The sequence below is a fragment of the Ursus arctos genome, unplaced genomic scaffold (genome assembly GCF_023065955.2).
Source record: "Ursus arctos isolate Adak ecotype North America unplaced genomic scaffold, UrsArc2.0 scaffold_14, whole genome shotgun sequence".
Taxonomy (NCBI): Eukaryota; Metazoa; Chordata; class Mammalia; order Carnivora; family Ursidae; genus Ursus; species Ursus arctos.
Window position 1 is genome coordinate 71,291,357 of NW_026622808.1, and position 24,340 is coordinate 71,315,696.

Sequence of the window (24,340 nt, forward strand, 5' to 3'; positions counted from 1 at the left end):
GGAGGAGGAGACAACAAAACTTGACTGAGAGAAGAGATGATGCTCTCAGATGTCCTGACTCTGTTTTGATATGCATCCCGGCTTAGGGCCATGCAGGGACACCACTGCTTGCATTCTGCTTTGGATAAATGAAAACAGGAAATCAAATGGTAAATCTGAGTAAAACAAGGAAACGGGTCTGTAATGGTTTGCAGTTTTTAATAGGATAGAGAGAGACCTCAACAGAGAAGGAGACCCTTGATGGAAGTGAGGAAGGGAGCCATGTGGACAGATCTGGGCAAGGTCCCTTTGAGCCTGAGGCTGGAGGGTGCTCTCAACAGAAAGGCCTTTGTTGTCAGAGTGGGGAGGCCCAGGGGTCGTTTTCAGAAGTGATCAGAGAGCTGGTGGGAGGCTGGGCTGTTTAGGGCTGCTTAGGGCCTCGGGTCGTTGTTGGAACTTTGGCTTTCACTCCATGTCAGATGGGGAGACATAGAGTCATAATTAGAAAAGTGACATGATCTTTCGAAAAGGATCATTCCAGCTCCTCTTCTGAAAATAAACTGTAAGGGGCAAGGAGAGCAGGTAGCAGGTTCCTTGTAGTCCCCAGTAGGAAATGACCACGGCCACAGGCAGCCACAAGAGGTGGGTAAATCCTGGATCTGTCTGGGAGATGGAGCCAACAAGATTTACTGACAGCTGTGGGGTTCGGGAGAGGAAGAAGTCATTATCGCGGACAGGCTAACGTCCCACAGTATTTCATGCAAGTCCATTTGAAATTCTGAGGCGATTTCAGAGCACTTGTGTAGGAATCTCCGGTCAGGGATTCCCGAGGACTCATGGGAAACTAGCCTGGAGGATTTGCCCTGTGTTTGCAGGGACATTGCATAGGCGACAACCTTTGAGACGGTGGTGGTGCTGTGCCCCTTAGGCCAGGGCACAGGGACGCACATTGATCGATAGGCCTGAGACCTATGCTCTTCTTTTTGTGTGTCAAGGTGGCTCTTCTGATTGTTGGCAAATGAGTAATGGCCTTTTGGGGAAAAAAAGACTAAAATTCCATACAGGATAAAGAAGGTGAGAGTTAATGGAAAGCTGTCTGGATAGCCAACACTTGCTTTGTCCTCATCTGTGTGCTTCACACGATTGAGCTCGTGTTTCATCTTCACAATCGCTCCCTAGGGTAGAGACTTCTCACCAGCCTGCTCTTCAGCTGGGCCGCCAGAGCCGTTCCCCCAGTGCACTCACTACTCAGAGGGTACAGATGCCCAGAGCGCAGCAGACGCACAGGGCTTGGGGATCACTGGACACTGGAAGGTTTTAAATGAGCGTACACAGCATGAAATGAGAGGGAAGATGAATGCCTCTGTAGAAAAATGGGGACGGGACATGAGCAGGCACTGTGCAGAAGGCCCCCAACGAATGAGGAAGCAGAGGGGTGTGCTTGGTGGTCAGAGGCAAGGAAACCCAGAGCCCACGTGGGTGTGCATGGAACGTGGGGATGCAGTGTGACATTTCTGGATGGTCACTTGATCCTGTTTGCCAGAACCAGAAGATCTGCGTAATGTTCAGTCGTGCAATGACTGTGTTGTAACTCATCTCGAGATATCCAGGCATCTCCATACGCGGGCACGTGCAGGCTGCTGCGCAGTGCCGAACTGTGTGCTACTCAATAGTTACCGCTCGTGTCTGCCAGGAAAGCTGCACGCTTTGTGCATATTTTTGGTAAGTCTGTGTTCGTAAGAAAAGCTGGGTACATACACTTTTGTGTATGTATTTGCACAGAAACAAAAATGGTAGAACACCTGCCCTTGCATGGTTAGTGTTTTTTTCTGAGTGGTAAGATCATGAGTTTTTAAATCATTTTCATCATTTTTATTTTCTGTATTTGAAAATACATGAACTGTGTAATTAAAAAATAAATATTAAGCCCCCATTTAAGTAGTGGGAACCAGAACAGCTGTCCCCTCTGCCCCACCCCGACCCTGGAATGGAGTGTACCAGTGGAGGTTTTTGGGTTGCACCTGGGGCACTTGGGTGGGCTCTCCAGCTGCTTCTTCACCTGTAAACTGAGACAGGAATAGTCTGGCATTGGTTTCCTTTCCCAGAAAGGGGTGACGAGAGCAGCAGGGAACAGGCAGGGGCCAGGCAGCAATGGGGTGGGCGCCTCTGTGGCTCCTTTAGCATTGCAGCTTGTCCAGCACTGGAAGATGGGCACGCAGATGGAGGGCCAGGTGATAGACCTGCTTGGTGCCACTGGTCAGTCTACACCACTGGAATGTTTGAATAATTGGGTTGGATTGACACATGAAATTAAGTCAGTGATCTATTTTTTACAATATGTATGCATACGTATATTTAAAAAAATTTTTCTCACATTAAAGTAATCATCTTTGGGCATCTATCACCAGGCTCCTCCCATTTCTTCCTATTGCTGCCATGCTGAGAGCAGAAGGGCCACACTGAGGGAGACAGGAGGAAGGCCTCCATGTGGGCTGTCTGTTAACTGGGGAGCGGCAGCAATTGTAGCTTTTTCTGGAAGAGAATTCTGGGAACATTCACACAGGCACTCCTGAAAGAATGGATTGTGAACTTGAGTGTCATGAAGCTCCCCAGTGGAGTGGATGAGGAGTCTGACTACAGCTGGAGAAGACCCTCCCTCGTGGTGTGGGAAAGTGTGCGTCAGAATCACTCAGGGCTTTTTCACCCCCACAGACTCCGTTCAGGTGCCCTGGATGGCGAGCAAAGTGGATTGCAGGCTCTGGGGAGGCCCTCTGGTGTTGCCTTTGCTTAGGTACTGGGTGACTTTGCTCTCGCTGTCCGTGGTAGTTCCCTCTGCACTGCTGACCTTCACCTACCCAGGGGTGGACCCTGCAGGCTAGGGTGAGCACAGCATGTTTCCCTTGAGCAGCCTTTCACGGAGCGAGCCTCCTGGCAGTACACTTGTGGCCAGGGCCACACCCATCTCTGGTCATTGCTCTTGTGGAGCTGAGGTTCCATGTGGTCCCTGCACTGGAACTGTGGTTTTGAGGGCTGGCATAGCCAGAGATCTCCTGGCAGGGTACAGGGGCTTGGTGGCAGTCAACTTCCTGTTGTGCTGGTGGAGAAATGAGACCCCCTGTCCCTGAATTGGCTGTGAGTTGAGGTGTCCTGCACCAAGACAGTGAGCAGGTGACAAAGATTTTCTCAGTCCTGGTCCTGTAGGCCCGCCATTTACTGATGAGCAGCTGTCACTTAGTTTGGTTTCTCTTAGCTTTATGCCTGCCCTCTGCTGTTCCCTGCTGGAGTGCATGTCTCGCTTCCTTTCTGTCTCCTTGGTAGACGCCGGTTCCCCTGCAGGTCCTCCCACCTTGCCGTCTGGTGAGCATGCAAGTGTGACTCTGGCAGCCTGCTGAGAGCCCTCCCTGGCAGGTCTCTGACCCTGGTGAAGAGGAGGCCTTTGCTCATGAAAGATGTGATTGGCTTGGCCACACATTCTAGAGCTGTGCTGCCATGTTGAGGTGATTCGTGGTGACAGTGCCAGGTGGCAGTGTCTGGGGATCAGAGCACCAACTCAGGAGTCCGGAATGCAGTTGAGGTCTGCTTCTGTGGTTGCAGTGGCTTTGGGCGAGCGCCTCACCTCTCTGGCTGCAGCACCCTCCTCTGCTACGGGGGCAGTGGAGGATCTGCCTTTCTAGGTGGTCGTGTGGGTTACGCACAAGGGTTCCTATAAAACAGCCCAGTGCTGGGCCGCCTGGGTGGCTCAGTTGGTTAAGTGACTGCCTTTGGCTCGGGTCGTGATCCTAGGGTCCTGGGATTGAGCCCCGAGTTGGGCTCCCTGCTCAGCGGGGAGCCTGCCTCTCCCTCTCTCTCTGCTGCTCCCCCTGCTTGTGCTCTCCTGCTCTCTCTGTCAAATAAATAAATAAAATCTTAAAACAAAACAAAACAGCCCAGTGCTGATTGGAGGACCCAGTGCTTCATTTAATTACATGTAGGGTTTTTTCTTATCACAACACATGCTTCAGTTAGCCTTTTGTTGGAGCAGAATAAGGAAAATAATGGCAGAGCTTTGTATCTATGCGGTTTCAGGCCCCTGGCTCTTAGAGTTCAGCTGACAGATGTGGGAACCATGCCCCGGGAGCCCAGGCCTGCCGTCCTTGGCCAGATGTGTGTGCTCTGGTGGTCCTGAGCTGTGGGTGGTGCCCGGGAACGTACTCTGTCCCAAAGCCTGCCCCCATTTCCCTGTCACCCTGGGAGCTCCTGGATAGCCTTTTTCTGTGAATTCTGAGTCACCCTTCCCGGCTTGCTGGTTTGCCCTTCACAGCCTCAGGAACTGTCTTTCCTAGGCTCCCAGCCAGGGTTGGCCAGTGGGAGCATTGGCAGGAGATTAGGTGGAAGGAGGAAGGAGGAACCAGGACCTTGTTCTCGTTCCGCTTTGGTAGGAGTTTTATGACAATGGCTGTGTTTCCCCCGTGGTCCCAGTTCTTGCTGGGCAGCCCCTGATATGGTTCTGGCTTACGTGCACCGTCCTTCTGGGTTCTGGGGGGGGTGGTGCCTACCTGCCTTGCTGACTAGGGTGTTTGCTCCTTAGTGCGGCGTCAGTGGTGTACCCCACTGTCAGCATGGAGCCCCTCTAGGTGCAATACCTAGAGCATTCCTGGGGCCCTGATGGGACCTGACAGATCCCCTAACTGTGAATAGTTTTCTCCAGGGCCGTGACTACATCATGGCTGCAGTGTTATCCCAAGTCTTTTCCAAGGCCTCTTGCCACCCTGGCCTGCCCTGTTTCCAGGGTGCCTGCAGTGCTTTATCGTTACGTGTTGATTGTAGGTTCATCTGTATGTCCCTGGGAAACATCTGTACTTAGAGGACACAGGTAGCCGATCGTAAGCTTCGTGGTAAGGATCGCCATTATATAGCCCGGTACCCAGTGGAGTAAAGATGCAGTCGATAAGTGTTGACAGAACGATAAAGCACGAATAGATAGCTAATCACGGGACATATTTCAAGTACCAGCCATTCAGTTAGCACACCCCAGCGCCCCCCCGACAGAAGTGTAGCAGTTAATTCAAGCCGATCGTCCACCCAGCGTGGTTCTGAGGTCGTTCTCACAGCAACCCTCTGAGATGCAGGTGCTCGTGCCCCATTTTCCGGATGAGGAACCTGAGGCACAGAGAGATGAAGTTGATGGGGGCTGCACAGCTGATGGGTGACTGCACCGGGGGCAGAATCCGAGGCTAACTGACTCCAGAGCCTTCAGTCAGCCTGTCGGCTGTACAACACACAAAACAGCGTGTCTCCCCTTCTGCCAGTGAAGCGGACGTGGAACTCCCGAGTAAAATGCTAGCACCTGAATTCCGGGTGGTTAGGACTTGTCCAGGGTTCCAGGTGGGTCAGGGTCAGACAGCTGTCAGTGTAGTTTGCCACGTCAGGAAGCCAGAGGACAATGCTGTTATCTTCACTGATGCCAAACAAGGCAGTTGATAAAACTCATCATTGCTGATTTTAAAAATCATAAACCTTAACTAGGAATGAAGAAGATTCCCCTAATAATGAGCAAGTTAGAATAGCAGTCAACATTATTTTCAGTGAGGAGATGTGTTCCCATTATGATTGGAAGAGGCAACCAAGCCAACACTGCAATAGTATTGGCTATTTTATGGAAGCTTCAGAAAAAAATAGATAATCAAATAGGAAGATGTGATTACCTATTGATGATGTTTATTGGGCTTAGAAAACCCAAGGGAATAGACTCAAATAATTACAAATAAGGGTAACTAAGTAGCTAATTGTACAAAAAAATGTTTGCATATATCACAAGAGCAGGTTTTCTGTTAGAATAATCAGAAACACAATAATGAATAATAGATCTCACTCATAATGGCAATAAGTAGGATAGTATCTCAGGATCGCCAGTGTCACACATGCTGGGCCTAGATCAGCCCCTGTCTGTAGCTTACTATGTACTTGGATGGAACATTCAGTTCTGTTAATTTACATCTTTTATTCAGTTCCTTTAAAATCCCAAAGGAACTTTTTAAAAGAAAAAAACCACCTGTCCCTTTTAAGTTCATCTGGAAGAATGACTTAGTTCAAATCTCCATGCAGACTTCGAAAAAGAGAAATAATGGGGCAGGGAGGCCACTGTGCTGCTGATGAAAGTCGGCCAGTGCTCTGGTGGAGAGCTGGCCAGCTAGACAGGTGGGGACGGCCGGAGCAGAGCATGCGGGCCGGTAAGGGAAGGATGCGTGGTCTGTAAGTGGTTCTGGTAATGTTGGTTTACTCTTAGGGAAAAATAATGGTGGATTTCTTACGCACCTTCTCCCCTGTAGTTCCACCACCCAGGGAAAACCACTTCTGGCGTTTTCATGTTAAACATTTTCCCACGTGTATAAACTACCCGTTACTTATTTCGAAGAAATGATACACAAATATTTTTATCTGCTTTTTGCTATTAAACATGAATATTTTTTCTTGTGAACAAATATATGTCTGTGGTTTCTCCTTTGACAGCCGTGTAGGACTGAACACATCAGGAACTATGAAAGTGTTAAGCCCCAGTGCCCTCCACCATCCAGGACATGTAATGGGTCCAGCCTCCCACCCTTAAGGAGAATTGGGGAATAGTTACTCAGATTGTTCACTGTGTTCTGTGGTTCAGTGAGGATCCCCAGCAGAGAAAGCCCGCATGAGCCCAAAGTTACCATGCCCCCCTACACATCTGGTGAGGGGAAGTGAGACATCAGAGCCAGTGGTATGCAGGATAGAGAGCTGACCGTACTCAGCACAGAGCCCCCCCCAGGGCGGGGATGCCACGTGCTTGGGTTGGCACTGGATTCCGTAGCTGTCAGCATTGGGGCATCTTCGGGGAGTGTGCGGGCAGAGCTCTTTGCCTGAGCCAGTGTGTGCTGCTGGCCTCAACTAATTCTGATCATGGCTCTGTGAGGTGAGGTCGTGCTGCAGCGCGGTTCACAGATGAGTCGGTGGGGACTCGGTGTGCAGTGGCGAACTCCAGCTCACTTGTCTATTTCATGCCCAAATAGGGTTGTCTTTTAGGTCTCCGTAACCGGAAGCTGACTTGCTGGCTGGTTTTGTCCTTCACTCGTCTCCCTGCTCTTCCATGTTATCTAGCCCAATCCAGTGTTCGGGTAAATGTTGAGATTATTGAAGCAAAATTCAGTTCATTGTGAAGATGACTTGCCCTCTAAGGTTTTCTGGAGTTCCACTGTGAGAAAGAAATTTTTTATGTTTGTTGACGTTGGTCTATGAGTTAAGTTGGTCATGTTACACGTAGTGCCATGGCATCTTTTACTAGTGAGGATGGCTGGGGATCGTTGTGGGGTCCCGCGTAGAGACCATGTGTTGGCTTAAGCCTGCCAGCATCCGTGGCTCGGTGGGCTTGTGTAGCTGACTCGGAAGGGTGTGATTTTCAGCCACTGTACACAGTGACGGTACACTACCAGATGGCACGGTGTACTGTCTGGGGTCACGTAACCCAGCACCCTGCCCCGACGGCACCAGCAGGTCAAGGTGTTTTCTCTCCTGAGCAGGGAGTCTGGAGGCCAGGGACAGGGCCCTCAGTGCATCAGCTCAGGTTCCCCTCTCCTGGCCCTGCCTTTTTCCCTCGCAGCTTTCGCAGGGTGCCGATGGGCAGTGTTCAGCCTGGCCTCCAGGACCTTGGGTGGACAAGAAGACTTTGAAGGGGAGGCGAGCGTGGCTAGTCTGAAGGGAATCTGCTTTCCCATTGTCCTCTTCCATTTGCAGTCTTTGAGACCGTGCACTTGGGTCCAGGACTTCTGCAGGCTGCCCTGTCCGCCTTTCCTGCATGACAGTGAGTCCTCCCCTACCACCAGGCTCCCTGTGGCGCAGCATCCCGGGGCGTCTTCCAGAGCCCCGGACCCAGGACACTTCAGAGTGCTGGCTTCAGGGAGGCATCTTGTATGGATTCATTCAGGCATCAAGACCGTCTCAGGGCTCTGTGGCCAGCTTGGCCCTCCTCATGCACCGGCTTTCCTGGGAGGGCATGGTGAGATGTTCTGAACTGAGATACAGTATAGGGGGGTCCTGGGGGTGTCAGCCCTCACCTTTTCCACCCTTCTGCTCTTGTCCTGGCAGGAACTGCATTTAAGGAGAATCCCATGAGAGCAGCGGTGTTCATATGTGTAAGCCTGAGCAGTTCCTTTTAGTTGTGAACATCTCATCCCCAGGAAGAGTTGTTAACTGGAGAAGGTGCTAGAGCACTTCCGTTTAAGGGCGGTGATTGCGGTCAGTGTAACTGTGGCGTCTGCAGGACTGCCGGACTGTCAGGGGCCAGGTGAAGGGACAGGGTGAGAAGAGAATGTGATGAAGTGTGTGCTAATACAGTAATTAGAGCCAGTTTCGCGATGATCTGTCACCAGGTATTCTAGTTCCAGTCTGTCTTACTTCCTGTTATAAAACTAATGCTCTTACATCCTTCTAACAAAAATACAATTATATTCTGGTTACCGACTAGTTTTTCAGCAGTGTATACTGTTTTTTATGGAAACCTGTAACGCCGATGTCTGGCAAAATTAAATGGGATCTGTTTGTGATTTTGTTCACATGTTTTTACTTAATTTCCCCATCATTTACATAGCATACGTGCCAGCACACATCTAGTGAAGGGACACAAGGCTTTGACCATTCTTCTTCCTTCACAGGTAACATAGAGCATGAGCTCCACAGCTTTCATTGAATCATTGTGAAATAAATGAGAAATGGCTCAGAATGGTGGTGTTTTTATCTTATAAAGCTAGATAATGAGCATTAGATATACATATTTATATCTTGCTTGCTTTTAAAAGTAGCTTAAAAAGATACATGACTTAATGCTTCCCTTAGTTGGTTTCATAGTGGTTTTCATAATATCCCTTGAACCATGTTTCAATATGTTTGTTTGAACTGAAAAATGAAATCGGACCTTTCATGGGGAATGAGCACTGTCCTGACAGTACTGACTGCCCGTGCTGCTTGGGCTCCGTGGCACAGTTCCCCCCAAGTTGTAGCTGCAAAGACCTGTAATTGTGATGAAATGACATTTAAAGCACACGAGCATTTTATTTAAGATGTTTTTTAATTGGTAAAAAGGTATGCTGTCCGTGTCTGAGTCTGGCAATGAGTAGTGCTCGCCCACAGCCCCGTGAGCCTCCTGGAGAACAGGCAGTGTTGCTGTTCTCCATGCGTTCTCGGGGCAATGTTGCTTTTGATATTTCATCATCATCGAAGTTTCTAATAGGTTTTGTCATTCTGGATGGGTTTGCGTTACTAAAAATTGCAGGTAACTTGATTTTTCACATGAGGATTTCAACTCCTAGAAAGTATATTTAAGTAGAAAGCTAGAATTTTAATTTATGTACATGTGTTTATCACAGGGAAATATGCTAGGGTGAGAAAAGACTTTAAAGCATAACAACGCATTCAGGTAAAAAGCCAGAGTTGAGGGGAGTAGCGTGCATGGTCAGGGAGAAGAGCCAGTGACACGGAGTTTCTTACTGTTAAAGAAGAGTGGGTGGATCCCGGGCCCTAGCCCCTCACCTTGCTTGCTCACCCCAGTCCCAGCCCTGGTCTGCTGTCTGGAAGCTGCAGAGCAGTTGGGAGAAGCATGGATGACAGCCAGAGCTCATCCAGCAAGAGGGCACTGGGGTCCCTGAGGCAGAGAAGCTGGCAGACGGAAGTGGGACGGACATACTCAAAGCTATAATGGAACTACGTTTCCCTGCATTGAAGGGGGCACCAAATGTACTCCCTGGAAAACCAAGACTTGCCACCAAGGTGAAGAATCCCTCAGGCGCCCAGGAAGGAAGTACCAGGCTGTGGGCCGGAAAATGCACCGCGGCTTACAGTGCCCCCCCCCCCCCCGCGGAGTCTGTCAAGTGCTGGGGGTTAAGGAGACATGGCCCCAGAGCTCATGGCAGCCAGGTTGTCCGGTGCGTGCTGCAGCCACAGACAGCCCCGGGTGTGAGCGCTCCCGGGCATGCAGAGACGCCACGAGGGCGATGGGCAGAAGCGGGCAGGGCGTGGCGCGGGGCACGCACACAGCACAGGTCCGGAGTGGGGACCTCTACGCTGGTGTTGGCATCAAGACCGAAGGCACACTTGCTGTAACTTGCTGGCTCGTGCTGTGTGCCGGAATCAGCTGTTCCTATTTAAAATGGAACCTTCCAGTACAAAAACCTACACAAAGAATGCAGCCTTTCATGTGTTTCCTCTTTTCCCTTTAACGTTAGGTCATTAGATATTTTCATGAAGATGTATTTTCTGGAAGTTCAGCACATCCTGCAGTTTCACTTGTTCCTTTTCATTTTATTAAATTCAACAAAAATCAGATGCTTTTATTCTTGTTAACTTATATGATGTTCATTGCAAAATTGTCTTTATAAAGTCATTCATGTACGCATGTCCCTGGACACAGCTGTCACAGCACCTGAAATTCCTTGGCGCTTACTCAGGCACTCTTCTAAACTTGCATGACATATCTGTTTAATCCTCCCAAGACTTTGAGGTAGGGAGTATTGTTCCCATTTCACAGGGAGGGAACATTGAGGCCGGAGCTCAGGTTGCTTGTCCAAGGCCAGGTGGCAGAGTCAGGGGTGGAGCCAGGATTTGATCCCGGCCGCTGGTCTTTGGGGTTTCGCACTGCTCTCGAACTGCGCGAGTATCAGAGAAACCCTTTCTGGATGTCTGGATTATTTGTTTCTTCTTTGTACTTCAGTATTTTAAAAAGCACGTTTTTATGAAATAACAAGCGATGACTTTTGAAGAGGAAGCTGGACAGAAAACAGCCTGAAGGATCTGGTGGCTTATTTAGCAAACACCGAGGGGCCCGAGGGTGGGATGGGCCGGCCGGCTTTCTTCCCTTCTTCCTTTTCTGCGATTGTATGGTTCTGCCCGGTAGTTGTGCTCCGGCGTCCGGGGTCTCCTGTGTGCCTGCAGCTCTTGGGGTTGCGGGGTAAGGAGGAGCCTCTGCCCCTGTGACACGGGCCCCGGGGGTCTGATCGCTGAATGTCCAGAAGACACGTAGATAAGTTTGCTATGCTTTCTAATCAAAATCTTGGTTTTTTACACCTCTTAAGCCCATGACTCTCCCTGTTGACTAGTTTGAAGTCTGCAGGGCTGTGCACAGTGACAATGGGGAGGCTGTGTCCCCGAGTGCGGCCTCAGTGAGGCCAGGGCCCGAGCAGTGTGTGGTACACTGCACGTGTTGGTTTGTCTGTTTCATCGCAGGAGCCTCGGGGTCCGCTCAGAGGAAAATGAACGGTGGCAAAGTCAGTCCTACTCATTTCCACACCAGCCAGACTGGTTGGTTGTGTGGGAACGTCGTGGTGCCCAGCGGAGGCCTGCCAGGACCAGCTCCGGTGGCCGGTGTGCAGTGCGTTCAGGTCCAGCTACTGCAGGTAAGAGCCAGCGAGCGAACCATGGTGGTCACCAGGTGGGATCTGGGGGCTGGGCTTTGAGCGGTGTTTCCCGAGCCTCTACCCCTCCAGTGCTCCTTCCTCTCGGGAACTGCCCCCACCCTGCTTTAGACCATCCCAAGCCCTGGATGATGTCTCTGTCACCCCAGTTCCTCCCTTCCTCCCGCTCTGTCCCACTCTATTTGTCTGAGCTTTCGTCTTCACTAGGATGGACGCTTCAGTGTCCCCATGCCCCCTGTGTCTGTGTGCCACATTTCCTGGGAGTGCCGTGAGGTGGAGGTGAGGCCCTGGTCCGGCCTCAAGCCTCCTTGCAGCTGTTCGCGCTGCCCACGGTGAGCCACGGGAGGCCTCGCACGGCCCCACCCGTCCGCAGACCCCTCCGCTCTTGTCAGGGCTGGGGTGAAGGGGCTTGCTCACGCAGCTTGGCAGTCCTGTGTCTGGGGAGCGCTCGCGGTGCAGCCAAGGGTATAGGCTTTATGGCTTAAAGATGCTGGCTTCCCCCGCCGGGCCTTTCTTCCCTACAAAATGAGCCCCTAGAGGGCAGGCCAGACAGCCCCTGGACTGTGCCCGGGGCCCAGCAGGTGCCTGCGGCCGGCAGCCACTCCCTGAACACTCACTGGACACACTGACCACAGCCCTGTGCGCACCCTTGTTTGCAGTCTCGTTTCTGAGGGGCCGGAAGAGGGACAATAAATTGGGACTGTCTGGGGAGAGAAGAGGCGTGGAGGCTGAGGGTACGTAGCTCCGACCTGGCCTGATCACGTGCCCCCTCTCCCCTGAGCATCTCCTGTGTTCTCGGCGCTCTAGGGCCTTAGAGTACCGCGTGCCTGGGGAGGCACAGAGATATCCGAGGACTTCTGAGTGCCGAGCTGACTCCGAAGAATAGGGTGGCCAGATCCTTGGGTTCTGTAGTCCTGCGAGAGGCTTCGTGAGGAGATAGGGCCGAGCTGGCTGTGAAGAGTCTGGAAGGGGTGCGGAGGGCCTGGAAGACGGGGCCAGGGAGTGGCCTTGCTCATACAGAAAATAAGAAGCTAATGTAAGCATTTGGTGGGGGCGGGACCTAGGAAGACCGGTCTGCAGACGTGAACAGGAAAACAGGTCTCTTTCCAGGTGTGGGGCCAGGGGGTTGGAGCAGTGAAGAGGTCAGGGCTCTTCCAAGATGGGGCTGTGGAAGTGGGGGGAGCAGCGAGCCCTTCTGAACACGGTCACGGCTGACAGGCGAGATGTGGGGAAGGCAGGACTGGAGCTTCTGATGCGGAGGCTTCAGGGAAGCTGGTACCGTTGCAGAAAAGGCGCTTGTTGGAAATGGAGAAGCTGCTGTTTAAGAGACACCCAGTTGAAGGTGGGAGCCTTGAGGTGGAAAAAACTCACTTTTAATTCTCCACCTTTCCCTTACCAGTTGGTGTTGTCATGGGCAAGGTACTTAAGTACTCTGGGCCTTAGTTTTATTGTCTGTGAAGTGGGAATGATGGCACTCAGCACAGAAGGTTCTTGAGGCTGGGGAGGGGATGGGTCATGCTGATGGTGGCGGTGACACTGGGAGTTGAGCGGTGGGGCTGTGGGCCACCGTGGGCTGGAGATGAAAGCTGAAATGTCAGATGGTGTCCCTTTTCTTACTTGATTATCAGGGGCCTAGGAGCCTCCCCCGCTCCACAGACCTGTGCTCTCTTGTCCCTTCCAGCTTGACTGTGGGTTGGGGCAGAGGTGGGCCTTCTTGTGTGCTGTGAGGTGGCCGCTGGAGAGCCAGAGAGCCCCCAGGGAGGGCGCCGAGAGCCTCCACCAGAGTTCAGGAACAACCTACAGGAGGAAAATCGGGGCCTAGGCTGAGGGGAGCTATTGAATGTGGGAGAGTTCTAGGGGAAGGGCCTAGGAGTGGGGAACAGCCAGATGGCAGGTGGTGTGAGCCTCAAGCTGGGAATAAGGTGAGAGACTGAGGACCAGGAAGAGGGGTGAACAGCCCCCAGCCCCCGATTCCAGTGACTGCTGGGTCCTTAGGCCTCACCTGGCTCCCTATGTGGCCTCGCCTGGAATCCAGGGAGTGTATATCAGAGTGACGGGGACTCCTCAGGCCAAGGTGAGGAATGTTGCTGTGCTTGGTAAATGAAACATGCCATTGCCTCCCCAGGATGACTCCTCAGGTGAAGCAGCCTCGCCATTGGTTCTCGGCCCGCAGCCTTCCACCCTGCACCCCCTGTTCGCTGTCGATGTGCCCGTCTATGTCCTCCAGGTCTGGATGCCTTACAACTCTGGGTTTGTTAGTAAGACTGTCATGATGCTTTTGGGTTTCTGAGGCTTGTCACTGAGGTGGGGCTCAAGGGGAGACTCATTGGGTTGGTTGCCAGGATGTTTTGCTGCTTTCTAGAAAAAGTGGGTAAATGACCAAGAAATAAAAGACTAAGAATAAAGCTCAGGGTTGCTCCCCAGTGTAGCTCCTACTTGTAAATAAGGTGAAATTTAATACACTCTTCAAATATTTTATATTTAGAAATTCTAGTCACAGGACACCTGGGTGGCTCAGTTGGTTAAGCCTCTGCCTTCAGCTCAGGTCATGATCGCAGGGTCCTAGGCTCGAGCCCTGTGTCGGCAAGGAGCCTCCTTCTCCCTCTGCCTGCTACTCTCCCTGCTTGTGCTTGCCCGCTCTCGCTTGCTCTCTCTGACAAATAAATAAAATCTTAAAAAAAATGCTCTTTGAAATATATATAAAAAAAATTCTAGTCACTTTCTCCTACGGGAAATAGGCTGGCCAGTTTTTGTTTTTAAAGATTTATTTATTTATTTGTGGGGGGGTGCAGGGGCAGAGGGAGAGGCAGAGAAACCCACGAAGACTCTGCACTGAGCACAGAGTCCAACATGGGGCTCGATCTCACAACCCTGAGATCAGACCTGAGCGGAAGCCAAGGGTGGGATGCTTAACTGACTGTGCCACCCCGCGCCCCTGGGCCAGCCAAGTTTGGACCTATGGGGAAACACAGCCAGGAATGTTAGTTTGCTAAATAAGTGAATAAACCAAGTATAGGTGGCGGCGGGCAGTTTAGATTTGGCTGTAACATAGAGTAGGTAGCTTATCAAATTTCTAACAGTTCTGCCTTAAATACATATTTTTAAAATTCCTACACATGGTAATTTAGTTTCTTGTATTCAAATTGGGCTGTTCAACATTTTCCTTAAAAGGTCAAAAATAAATACCGAGTTAAGTGCTGGGAAACAGAGGGGTGGGTGGGGCTCCCAGACAGCTGGAGTGGGGGTTCCTTCAAATGCAGTTTGGGAATGTGCATTCAGAAAACCTCACGGATGTTGACTCCATTCTGCCTGGTATTCCCACTCATGAGATCGTTCTTAAATCTGGTAGTGGACAAATAATTGGCCAAAAGATGTTCCCCATGGCCTTGAATCTAATGCTGTGGGAGTGTTCTAGCCGGAGGAGGTGGGTTAGGTGGGCCGTGGCGCCGCCATTGATGAGGCCCACAGACAGGCAGGAACCGGGAGAGGTGCTTCCCCATGCAGAGTGCGGAGAGGGTTCTTAGTGAGACAAGGACATCACATTTCTGAGGAGACCTGCAACACAGCATCATTAAGTTCACTTTGCCGCCTTTTTGTTTATGCTAAAGTTTCTTTCTTCAAGGGATGTATGTGAAAATAAGGGGAAAACAAGTTTGCTTTAGGCAAGTGACGGGGGCCTTACTGGGTTATGAGGCTGGCTGTGTGCGGCCGCAGGGCTGCCTTGTGGGAGGCGGTCCTGCGCTGCCCAGCCCCCAGCTCTGCCCCTCACCGCTCTGCTTGGTTTTCAGGAGGTGCTTCCTGCAGCTGGAGGGGCTGCCGGGCCTGAGGAGGTGCGGTGTGCGGGGAGCACCATCAACCTGCGGGACCTGCAGTGACAGCGGCCCTCTGCCCTGGGGCCTGCAGGCCACGCCTCCAGTCTGCGGCCTCCGAGACTCCCTGACGTGGTTTACAGGCCTGGGGGAGACCCCCCTGGGTTTCTGCTCAGAAGGCTAGCCTAGTTCCTCCGAGACTTTGGGGCACGGTTCCCAAACATGTTTTTGGTACATTTTATCAGGAACCAGTTTGGGGCAGTATTCCTTGAAATCGCCCCTCAGGGCAAAGCACACGCCTTTCCCGGGCTTGGCGGTGCGCAGACAGCCCTCGTTCCCTGTGATCTAAGCCATGGAGCCCGCGCCGCAGAAGGAAAACAGCCTTCGGCGGGAAGTAGGGTAGAGCACAGCTTCCCTTGTCGGATGGGACTTCATCTGTAGTAAAAGCAAATGGGATCTTTCTCCTTCCGTGTTTCAGCATTTGGCCTGAGAGAGATCTAGAAACCGTTTCCCTTTATGAGAGCTAACAGGCTGTTTCCCAGCCCCTTGGGTGCCGGTTGTGGTTGGGCTGATTCCATCACGCCCTAGGGCAGAAGCGTCCCGTTGTCACAGTGAAGCCAAATTCGAATCCCTGTTTTGGCAGAGCGGGCGGGCAGCCCGTGGGGGGGGGTGCAGAGGGGCACACACTGGGGCGCTGTTCGCGAGCCCTCGCAGAGAGGCCAAATTTAAAGTCCCTAATTTGGGCATGGTAGAGGTAAAACTTTACATTTTTCTAAATTCTGTATCCGAGTGTGCGTGTTGATTAAGAATTTGTGCCCGGTTTCTACAGTCACGGTTGCGTGCACGCAGTCACGGGGGACAGGGAGAACGGCACGCACGCCGCAGGTGCAGATGGGTGCGCGCTGTCCTGTGCACTTCTGCACCGGCGGCGAGCTGATGACCTAGAACGGATTTATCTGTCAGCGGGACTGGCCACAGGGCCGCTCCGAAGTGCTGTCTTTTGCCTTGTGCCTTGGAGGCGCACGTTGACTCACATGCCGTTTTGGTTCTTGGACTTGGACGTGTCCAAACTCTGCCTGGCCTGTGTTTCTTTATTTCTGAGTTTTTGGCCTTGGGCTTTTGGGAATGACCCCAGCATTTGGTGGTGAGTCCTCTCTCTGCCCTGCTCTGAGGTGCTGTCTCCAGGGTGCTTCTCCACCCACAGGAACTTGGGCCCCATTTATAAAGAGTTTTACCCACAGAGCTCTGTGCTGCGTCAGCCTCCAGGTCGCCCAGCAGCCCCCTCCCTCCACAAGGAGCCAGCCTGCCTGCCAGGGTGGCCCTTGGGGGCCGGGTGGCCTGATGGCCACACTGCACTGTCTTTCCGATGGGAGGAGGGGCTGGGCCACGGAGATGCTCTCTCTGGGGTGGGTCCCTGGAACTTCCCCCGGAACGTCCCCCTGGGAATGTCCACCACCACGATGTGATTGGTACTGGCTGTCAGTTTTCTGGGCACTGGGTTCCCTGGTGGCAGTGGGCCCAACTTGTGGTACAAACGAATAAAAGTTTTTGTATAGTCAGGTACTGACAGTGTCGCTTGGCTTTACCTCACAGAAGTGTGCGTGTAGCGTGGACGTCATGTTTTGTCTTCAGTAGTGAGAACCCTCTCCTCCTCCCAGCTTGCTGCCTCCTTTCCTTGTCTTTGCACATCACATCTCAGTGTGGACTTGGCCGTCTGTCTCAAAGCAGCCATCTTACCCGAGGGCCAGGATGAGCTCCTTCCTCAAGCATGGGCTGAGGGTTCAGGGATTAGAGGGCAGGGTGTGGACAGTGGAACCAGACTGCCTCGTTCAACAGGCCATGAGGCCACCAAAGAGGGGGCGTTTATTTCACACGAGTAAGTAAATGTACAGTGGGAGGCTGGTAGGGGCACGGGGATATGGCGACAGCTGCCGCAGGCCAGCCCGCCCTGCCCCTGCTTCCTGCTGCTGTCCTTGCTGTGCTGCGGGCGATGGCCAGCCAGTGTGGGGAGGCTACGTGAAGAACAGCAGCTGCTCCTCCTCGTCGTTGTCCATCAGCACATGCTCAGGCTCCTGCTTTGCTTTGAGAGCTGGGGGCCGGGAGCGACTCACCAGTCTCCTGCCTCTCTGCAGAGTGAGCGGGCTCTGTGAGCCTGTGCCCCGCGGCCTCCCTGCACCGGGAGGCGCTGCCCAGGCCCTGAAGCGTCAGATGCCCGTGTCCCGAGCGTGCCTGGAAGCTGGTGCGCTGGGGCTATGGGGCCCAGGGGACGTCCCGGCCTTCCCTGTCAGCCTGTGGGCTCAGGGCTGGAGCTGTTCTGAAATGACTCGGGAGTGAGTCTCCCCAGCATTTCCAGAGCCTGCTCCCTGGGCCGTGGGCCCGTAGATACGTGTGCATTGTGGGGTGCACCTGGAAACACGGGATGTACCTGGCTAAACAGAGGGAGCCCGCTTCCTTTGCTCCAGGGATTTAAGGGGGAGACCCCACAGTGTCTGCCGTCCCCGTGTGACAGCGTGGAGAGTGTTACTGTATTCAGAGAGCAGCCCCTCGGCCTCATCTGTCTGCTGGGGGCTGTATTTGGGCTTAGGCCTGCTTTAGGGAGCATACCTCCTGCTGCCAGGTACAGAAGGAAGTGGCTGCTCTAGGCTGTTCCCCATGGGGCAGCCAGGGGAAACCCTAGTGACGGGTGATGGGCTGGAGGCTGGGGTCTGGCTGTAGTGTCGGTGGTATGGTGGGACCTCGCCGGGGCTGAGCTGCTCCCACCTGCTCTGGGAGCCGAGGGCTGCACCTGGGTAGGGCTGGGAGGGCACTCGCCAGGCCGTCACCCACCAGGAGTTCGTGTACAGGAAGGCAGGCAACCCCAGGGGAGGATTTGCAGAGGAAGTGGGTCCTGAGGGGCAGCAGGGCTGGTGGACCAGGAACGGGAGACACTGCTCTATCCCAGCCTTACTCTGATGGCCCCATCTTTCCCCCAGGACCTCAGCAATTAGCACCTGCAAAGGGGGTGAGCCAGGCTTGGTTGCAGGCCCCCAGCCCCTCCCAGCCCCACTGTGCCTGGTCGTGGGGCTCTTCCCCCTGCAGTGACTCCCCGGGGCCACCCTGCCTACCTTCTTCTTGATCTCAGCCTGGGCCCGGGCCTGGGCCCGCTGCAGACGCTCCTCCTGCAGCTGCTTCTGCATCAGGACCTTCTCTTCGCGGAGTCTTGGTGCCAGGGGCAGCGCAACACGGTTTAAGGACTGGAGGCGCCTGGGGAAGCTCCCAGATCCCTTTCCCAGCTCCTTGCATGCAGCCCTCAGGCCATGGCCCTCCCTTTAGGAGAAAACTCCCCACTCCTCTCCACTCTTCCCTGCCAGGCCAGGTTGGCTTCTGCTCTTGTTCTTAGGGGCTCCTGGCTCAGGTCCATCAGCTCATACCCCTTGGAGGACCACGTTCCTTGGTCCCCATCCCTGGTCACTGGTTGACCTGTGTGTGCTTCTGGTCATCAGACCTTTGCCCCGTGCCTGTTCCCACCCAGGTATGGAACAGGCGACACAGAAGAAGAGCCCCTGTGCTTGTGGGAGAGGCAGATGTCTCTTTGCGGATGTCTCAGGGCCCTGCATGGAGTGAGTGAACTGGGCAGCCCCCCAGGTCAGAGGAGCCAGTGGGTCTCTGGGGAGCTCCCTGGGCCTCCCCTTGGAGAATGGGTCCATGCTGCCTGTGTCCAACATTCTGACACTGCCAAGTGTTCCTGCCTGCCCCTGCCACTAAACTGGGCTTCCTCAGTTTCTCCCCGAGTCTTCACCTTCCCTCCCCTGGGCTCTGGCAGTGCCAGTCTCTTCCCTCTCCAACAGGGAAAATGGCCATTGCTGTCCCTTGTCCTTGGGGTGAGGCCATGCTGTCCACACCTTCACTTTGGCTCCTGGGCTCCCTGAGCCCACATCATCTCCCACTTCAGACGAGGGCCTTCCCTCACTGGGGCTAAGTTCGGTGCCCTCTCTGGTAGACCCCTGGCTTTGTCTTTCAGCATGGAGCACCAGGGTCCTCTCTCCCCTGGTTTGGGATCTCTTTGAGGACAGGTCTATTATCTGACCTCTGTCCTCAGGGCCAGCCTGGGCCAGCCCAGAGCAGGAGCAGGGGTGTGGAGGGTGTCCTCTCCCTCAGCGCCCTCCCTACCGCGTGAGAGGCCCAGTTAGACCTCGCCGGGTGGGGCAGGAGCCGGGCTCTCACCTCAGGCGGCGCTCCTTCTCCTTGGCCTTCTCGGCCTGCTCGATCTTGATCTGGGGTACCCGCTCTAGGTTCTCCAGCAGCTCATCCAGGTGGTGCTCGATGATGGTCAGCATCTGCACGGTGCCCAGGCTGGACTCCTGCTGGGCGCCGATGCAGTGCCGGTACACATCCAGCACCTTGCGGTTGAGGCTTTCCAACAGCTTGTCCTGCAAGGCGGGCAGGCTGGCAGAGGGGTCGCGTGGGCCTCTGTCCCCACAACCCCGCTCCGCAGCCTGCCGCACCCAGTGCCCTTGCTGTGACGTGGCTGACCTCCCTAAGCCCTGCCCAGCACGCTCAGCAAGCATGGGAGAAACAGCTTGGACACTTGGATTTTTCTTGGCCAGAGCTGTCCTTGCCCTCCTGTGGTCAGCCAGACCCAGGGTTCCAGCCACTACTGGGGCTCTACCCCAGCTGCCTTGGTGTGCGCATGGGGCCCAGTCCCCTCCTCTGGGGCCCTGTTCTGCCCCTGCACTAACCTCAGCTCCCCACAGGACACTGTCCCATGAGCTACTTTCTATGCGGCCCTGGGCAGATGGGCTAGGCGTGAGGATTAAATGAGGACTAGCAGACAGACAGGCTCAGGCCAGGAGTGGGGCACAGCCAGCACCCAGTGAGTCTGTCTGGGAGGAGGCGGGGTGCACCGGCCTGTGTGTTGTGGCATCCTGCGTACCTGGCCTGGTTCTGGCACACAGTAGGTGCTCAACAGTAACTTGAATGAATTAGGAAGCTAGGACTGTGACTATGGCCCCAAGTGCACTGTCAGGAAGGGTGCACCACTGCCTGGAACATTCTTGGCTCTCTGTGCCCTCAGAATTCTCACTCTTTCAGGATGGCTTAGGGACATGACTTCTTCCTCCGGGCAGGGTCACCTTCTGGACATTTTGTGTTGAAGAAACAGATGTATTTGTTGAATGAAAGAAGGAAGGAGTGGAGGAGGTGTGCTGGTCAGCTGAGTGGCCAAGGGGCATAAAATTACAGGGTGGCTCTGCTTTGGGGACCAAGGGCCTTCTTCAGCTGGTGCCCCTCGATCACGCCTACAGAGCTTGGAAGGTGGTGAGGGGCACTGGGTGCTCTCAGATGTGCTCTTAAATGGATGGGGCCCCAGTCCCGTGGTCCCCCGCCCTCCCTGCACGCCTGCTGCCCTCTGGCTGCTGACGGGGAGCCTACCTCCTGAGCACCCTTGTACTCGCCGTAGTGGAAGACTCGGGCTTTGAGCTCCAGCTCGGCGGCCGACTCCTCCTCCTTGGTGATGGACATCATCAGTGTGGTGACCCACTGCTTCAGCTGGTTGACCTCCCTGTCCCTGGATGGGGGACGGCAGGGCCCTGCCCACTCAGCGCAGCTCTGAGCACTTCACCTCTCTTGAGCCTCACTGCCCCGCCACTGTCCTGAGGGCTAAGGGGCCATGACTGCAAAGTGCGTGCCCAGGGGCCAGAGATGCTGCTGAGATGCAGGACTAAGATTTAAGATCTTTAACAATTAACACTACAAAAAATAAGTAACAGCTTTATTGAGGTATAATTCACATACCTATAAAATTCTTTTAAAATGCACAAATCAAGGGGCACCTGGGTGGCTCAGTCCGTTAAGCATCGGACTCTTGATTTCAGCACAGGTCATGATCTCAGGGGCATAAGCTTGATCCTGGGGTCGGCTCCACGCTTGGTGGGGAGTCTGCTTGAGATTCTCTCCCTCCCCCTTTGCCCCTCCCCCTGCTCGTGGGCTCTTCTCTCAAATAAATAAGTAAAATCTTTAAAAAATTGCAGTTCAGTAGTTGTCAGGATATTTACACAATTGCACAATCTTCATCATCTCATTTTAGAATATTTTCATCACCTAGAGGAACCCGGTCCCCATTAGTAATCACTCTCCATCCTTCCCTTTCCCCCCAGTGTGTGTCTGTCCTGGACATTTCATAAGTGTGGAGCCATACAGTGGCAGCCTTTGTGTCTGGCTCCTTCATTCAGCAGAATGTTTTCAAGGTCTGTCCATGTTACGGCATGTTATCAGAACTCCATTCTTTTTCAGGACTGTGTGACAGTCCCCTGTGCTGATGGACCATACTTTGTCCAAATGGACATATGGTTGGTCCTACCTTTTGACTCTTGGGAATTATGCTGCTGTGAACATTCATAGACAGGTTTCTGTGAAGACATGTTCTCAATTCTCTTGGGCATATATTTATTTTTAAAGATTTTATTTATTAGAGAGAGAGTGTACGTGCACACAAGCAGGGAAGGGGGCAGAGGGTGAAGGAAAAACAGACTCCCCACTGAGCTGGGAGCCTGACATGGGGCTCCATCCCAGGACCCCGGGATCATGAGCTGAAGGCAGACGCTTAACCAACTGAGCCACCCATGTACCCTTGGGCATATATTTAGAAATAGAATGCCAACAATCAACTTTTAAGTGAAATACTAAACTTAAAGAATAATATTAAATAAAAATCTTGCACAATCATGGCAGACACTGACCATCATATGTTGGGATTTCCCGAGCAGGAATCCCTGTTCTTAGGGCTGGCATGGGTCCACCCAGTGTGGGCAGCTGCATCTGGCCACTCCACCAGCAGTGCCCGGGAGGCCCAGAGGGACCCTGCCACCCCCATGGTGATTCTGTGGTTCTTCCCCCATTTCTTGATAGAACCCACTGACATTTTCCCAACCCTAAGCAAAGCACCATGGGCTGCTGCTCCTTTACCCACTGTGGGTCCCATGGCCTATCATTTGCACCAGCACCAGCAGCTCCCCCACTCCCAGGAACCCTCCAGGCTACATTTCCCTGGCTTTGGGGTGGACGGCCGAGACCAGAAGCTTGTGAGTATGAGAGGGGCTGAGGGGGGTGGCCAGAGAGACCACATGCAGCTAACACACAGCCTGCCTGCCCAGGTGTTGGTGGCACTCATGCAGGTCACCTGGGATGACAGCAGAGAGCACGTCCTGGGTGTCAGGACCAACTTCCCTCCAACCACATGTGCCCGTTGTAGGGGCAGGTACGTTTAGGGTCAGTGGTACTCGTCCTAAAAGATACATGATTGCATTCAGTTTTAACTTTTTTTTTTGTTAATACTTCCTTCACTTTCATCGCCTTAACTGGTGAGTGTGATCCTACAGCTGGCGCAGCGCTGCTCTGCTTTCACCCTCCTTTGCTATGTGGATGTGGTGGTTCAGGTGGTGGGCGACTTTTCGTTGTTGATCTATTTCCTATCAGGGTAACTGGGATAAAAAGATACCCTTTCCCGGGGCGCCTGGGTGGCACAGCAGTTAAGCGTTTGCCTTCGGCTCAGGGCGCGATCCCGGCGTTGCGGGATCAAGCCCCACATCAGGCTCTTCTGCTATGAGCCTGCTTCTTCCTCTCCCACTCCCCCTGCTTGTGTTCCCTCTCTCGCTGGCTGTCTCTATCTCTGTCTAATAAATAAATAAAATCTTAAAAAAAAAAAAAGATACCCTTTCCCTACTAGTCGTCTTTAGATGTAAAGTTGTTGGGTCACAGTGTTTTCTCAACTAGATCTTACCAGTTTATGGGAATGCAAAAGCATGAGGGACATACTGCTCAGCGTTGATCCTCAGACTAGCCTGTATCTCACCTGCATGTTTGTCAGAAATGCAGATTCTAGGGGGGAATCCAGTGCACACAGAGTCTAAGGAGCACTTCAGTGCTGGAAGAGTGACCTGGTTTCTTCAATGGCCGGACTGCAGGAGGACAACAGGATGGGAGAGGGAACCTATAGATCGAAAGGGATTGGATGACACAGCCAATTGCAGAGCATGATCTTATTTGGATTCTAATTCAAACTAAGTTAAAAAACTCCAACCATTTATGGATTATGGATATTTAATATTAAGGATTACTGGTTTTTCTAAATGTGAGGATGGTATTGTGATTATGTTAAAGAGTCCATATATTTTTAGAGATATTGACTGGCATATTTGCAGATGAAATGATACATGCCTGGAATTGGCTTTGAAATAATATGGGAGATGGAGAAGTTGGTGGGATCTAGGTAAAAGGAGATTGGCTCTGAGTTGATCACTGCTGAAGCTGGTGATGGGACCCTGGGGACTCATGGTACTATTCTCTCTACTTTTGTACGTTTATATGTATGAAATTTTCTTAGAGCTGTGGGGCTGAATTGCAGAAGTTATAACAAGTTTTTGAAAGGTAACAAAATGATTCTTCATAAATACCTGGGGACGTATAGCCAGAAAGCTTACTAGACTGGTATGAAAAAAAAAAAGGCAAAGACCACCAAATAGGAATCAAGATCATTCAAAAGACCAAGCAAAAGAGAAACAGTTACCGTATTCCTGCAGAAATAGCAGCAAAAAGAACAACAGTTTAAAAATTTGAAATAGAGAAAGACGGCAGAGCAGGAGCATCATGAATCTGTCTCCCCACTAGACAGTAATCGCACTGGCAGAACCTGTTGCTAGAGCCATTTTGGAACGCTGGAGTCTACTGAAAGCTTGCAACTTCCAGGGGAAGGCTTGGACGGTAATTATGGTTAATTTCCATCCATTTCAGCTCTAAGCATAATAACATTTACCCAGCCATCACCCAGCCATGTGGCAGGCAGCTGTTCAGGTTTTCTGGAGCAGCTAGCACACAGCCTGTTGGAGGTAGGGTGGGCACAAAAGGACCTTGTCCTCCAAATATTGGGAATCTGTGCCCTGATCTGTGATTGCTATGTCTGACCACAGAGGTACAGGCAAATAGGCGGGCAGCCATTGTTTCTTCTCCCTTCATTGTTGCAAGCCAACCCCTCACCCCCCACTTGACTTCCAGGGGATTTAAGGGGCCATTGCTTTTTCCTCCCTTCATTTTTTGCTTTTTCCCCCTTGGAGAGCCAGACCTTAAAGACCAAGGACAGACAAAAACAACAGCATATATGGGAAAAATTAG

The 24,340-nt window shown here is 52.7% G+C and overlaps 2 protein-coding genes across 3 annotated transcripts in view; one reads left to right on the plus strand and one right to left on the minus strand.

The window, feature by feature from the left end:
- Positions 1–16,759, plus strand: part of ZXDC (ZXD family zinc finger C) — a 39,903-nt gene extending 23,144 nt beyond the window's left edge. For both annotated transcript variants that reach the window (XM_048226895.2, XM_026501511.4), the window contains 3 exons: positions 11,200–11,369; positions 13,513–13,614; positions 15,176–16,759. In XM_048226895.2, coding sequence (XP_048082852.1) covers positions 11,200–11,369; positions 13,513–13,614; positions 15,176–15,262 — 359 coding nt within the window. In that variant the 3' untranslated portion in view covers positions 15,263–16,759. The remainder of the gene's footprint in view (positions 1–11,199; positions 11,370–13,512; positions 13,615–15,175) is intronic.
- Positions 16,760–16,987: 228 nt separating this feature from the next.
- Positions 16,988–24,340, minus strand: part of CFAP100 (cilia and flagella associated protein 100) — a 46,379-nt gene continuing 39,026 nt past the window's right edge. Inside the window, exons 14-17 of the mRNA XM_026501540.3 lie at positions 20,606–20,741; positions 19,400–19,605; positions 18,301–18,394; positions 16,988–17,322 (exon numbers count right to left, since the gene is read on the minus strand). Of these exons, the coding sequence (XP_026357325.1) occupies positions 17,209–17,322; positions 18,301–18,394; positions 19,400–19,605; positions 20,606–20,741 (550 nt within the window). The 3' untranslated portion in view covers positions 16,988–17,208. The remainder of the gene's footprint in view (positions 17,323–18,300; positions 18,395–19,399; positions 19,606–20,605; positions 20,742–24,340) is intronic.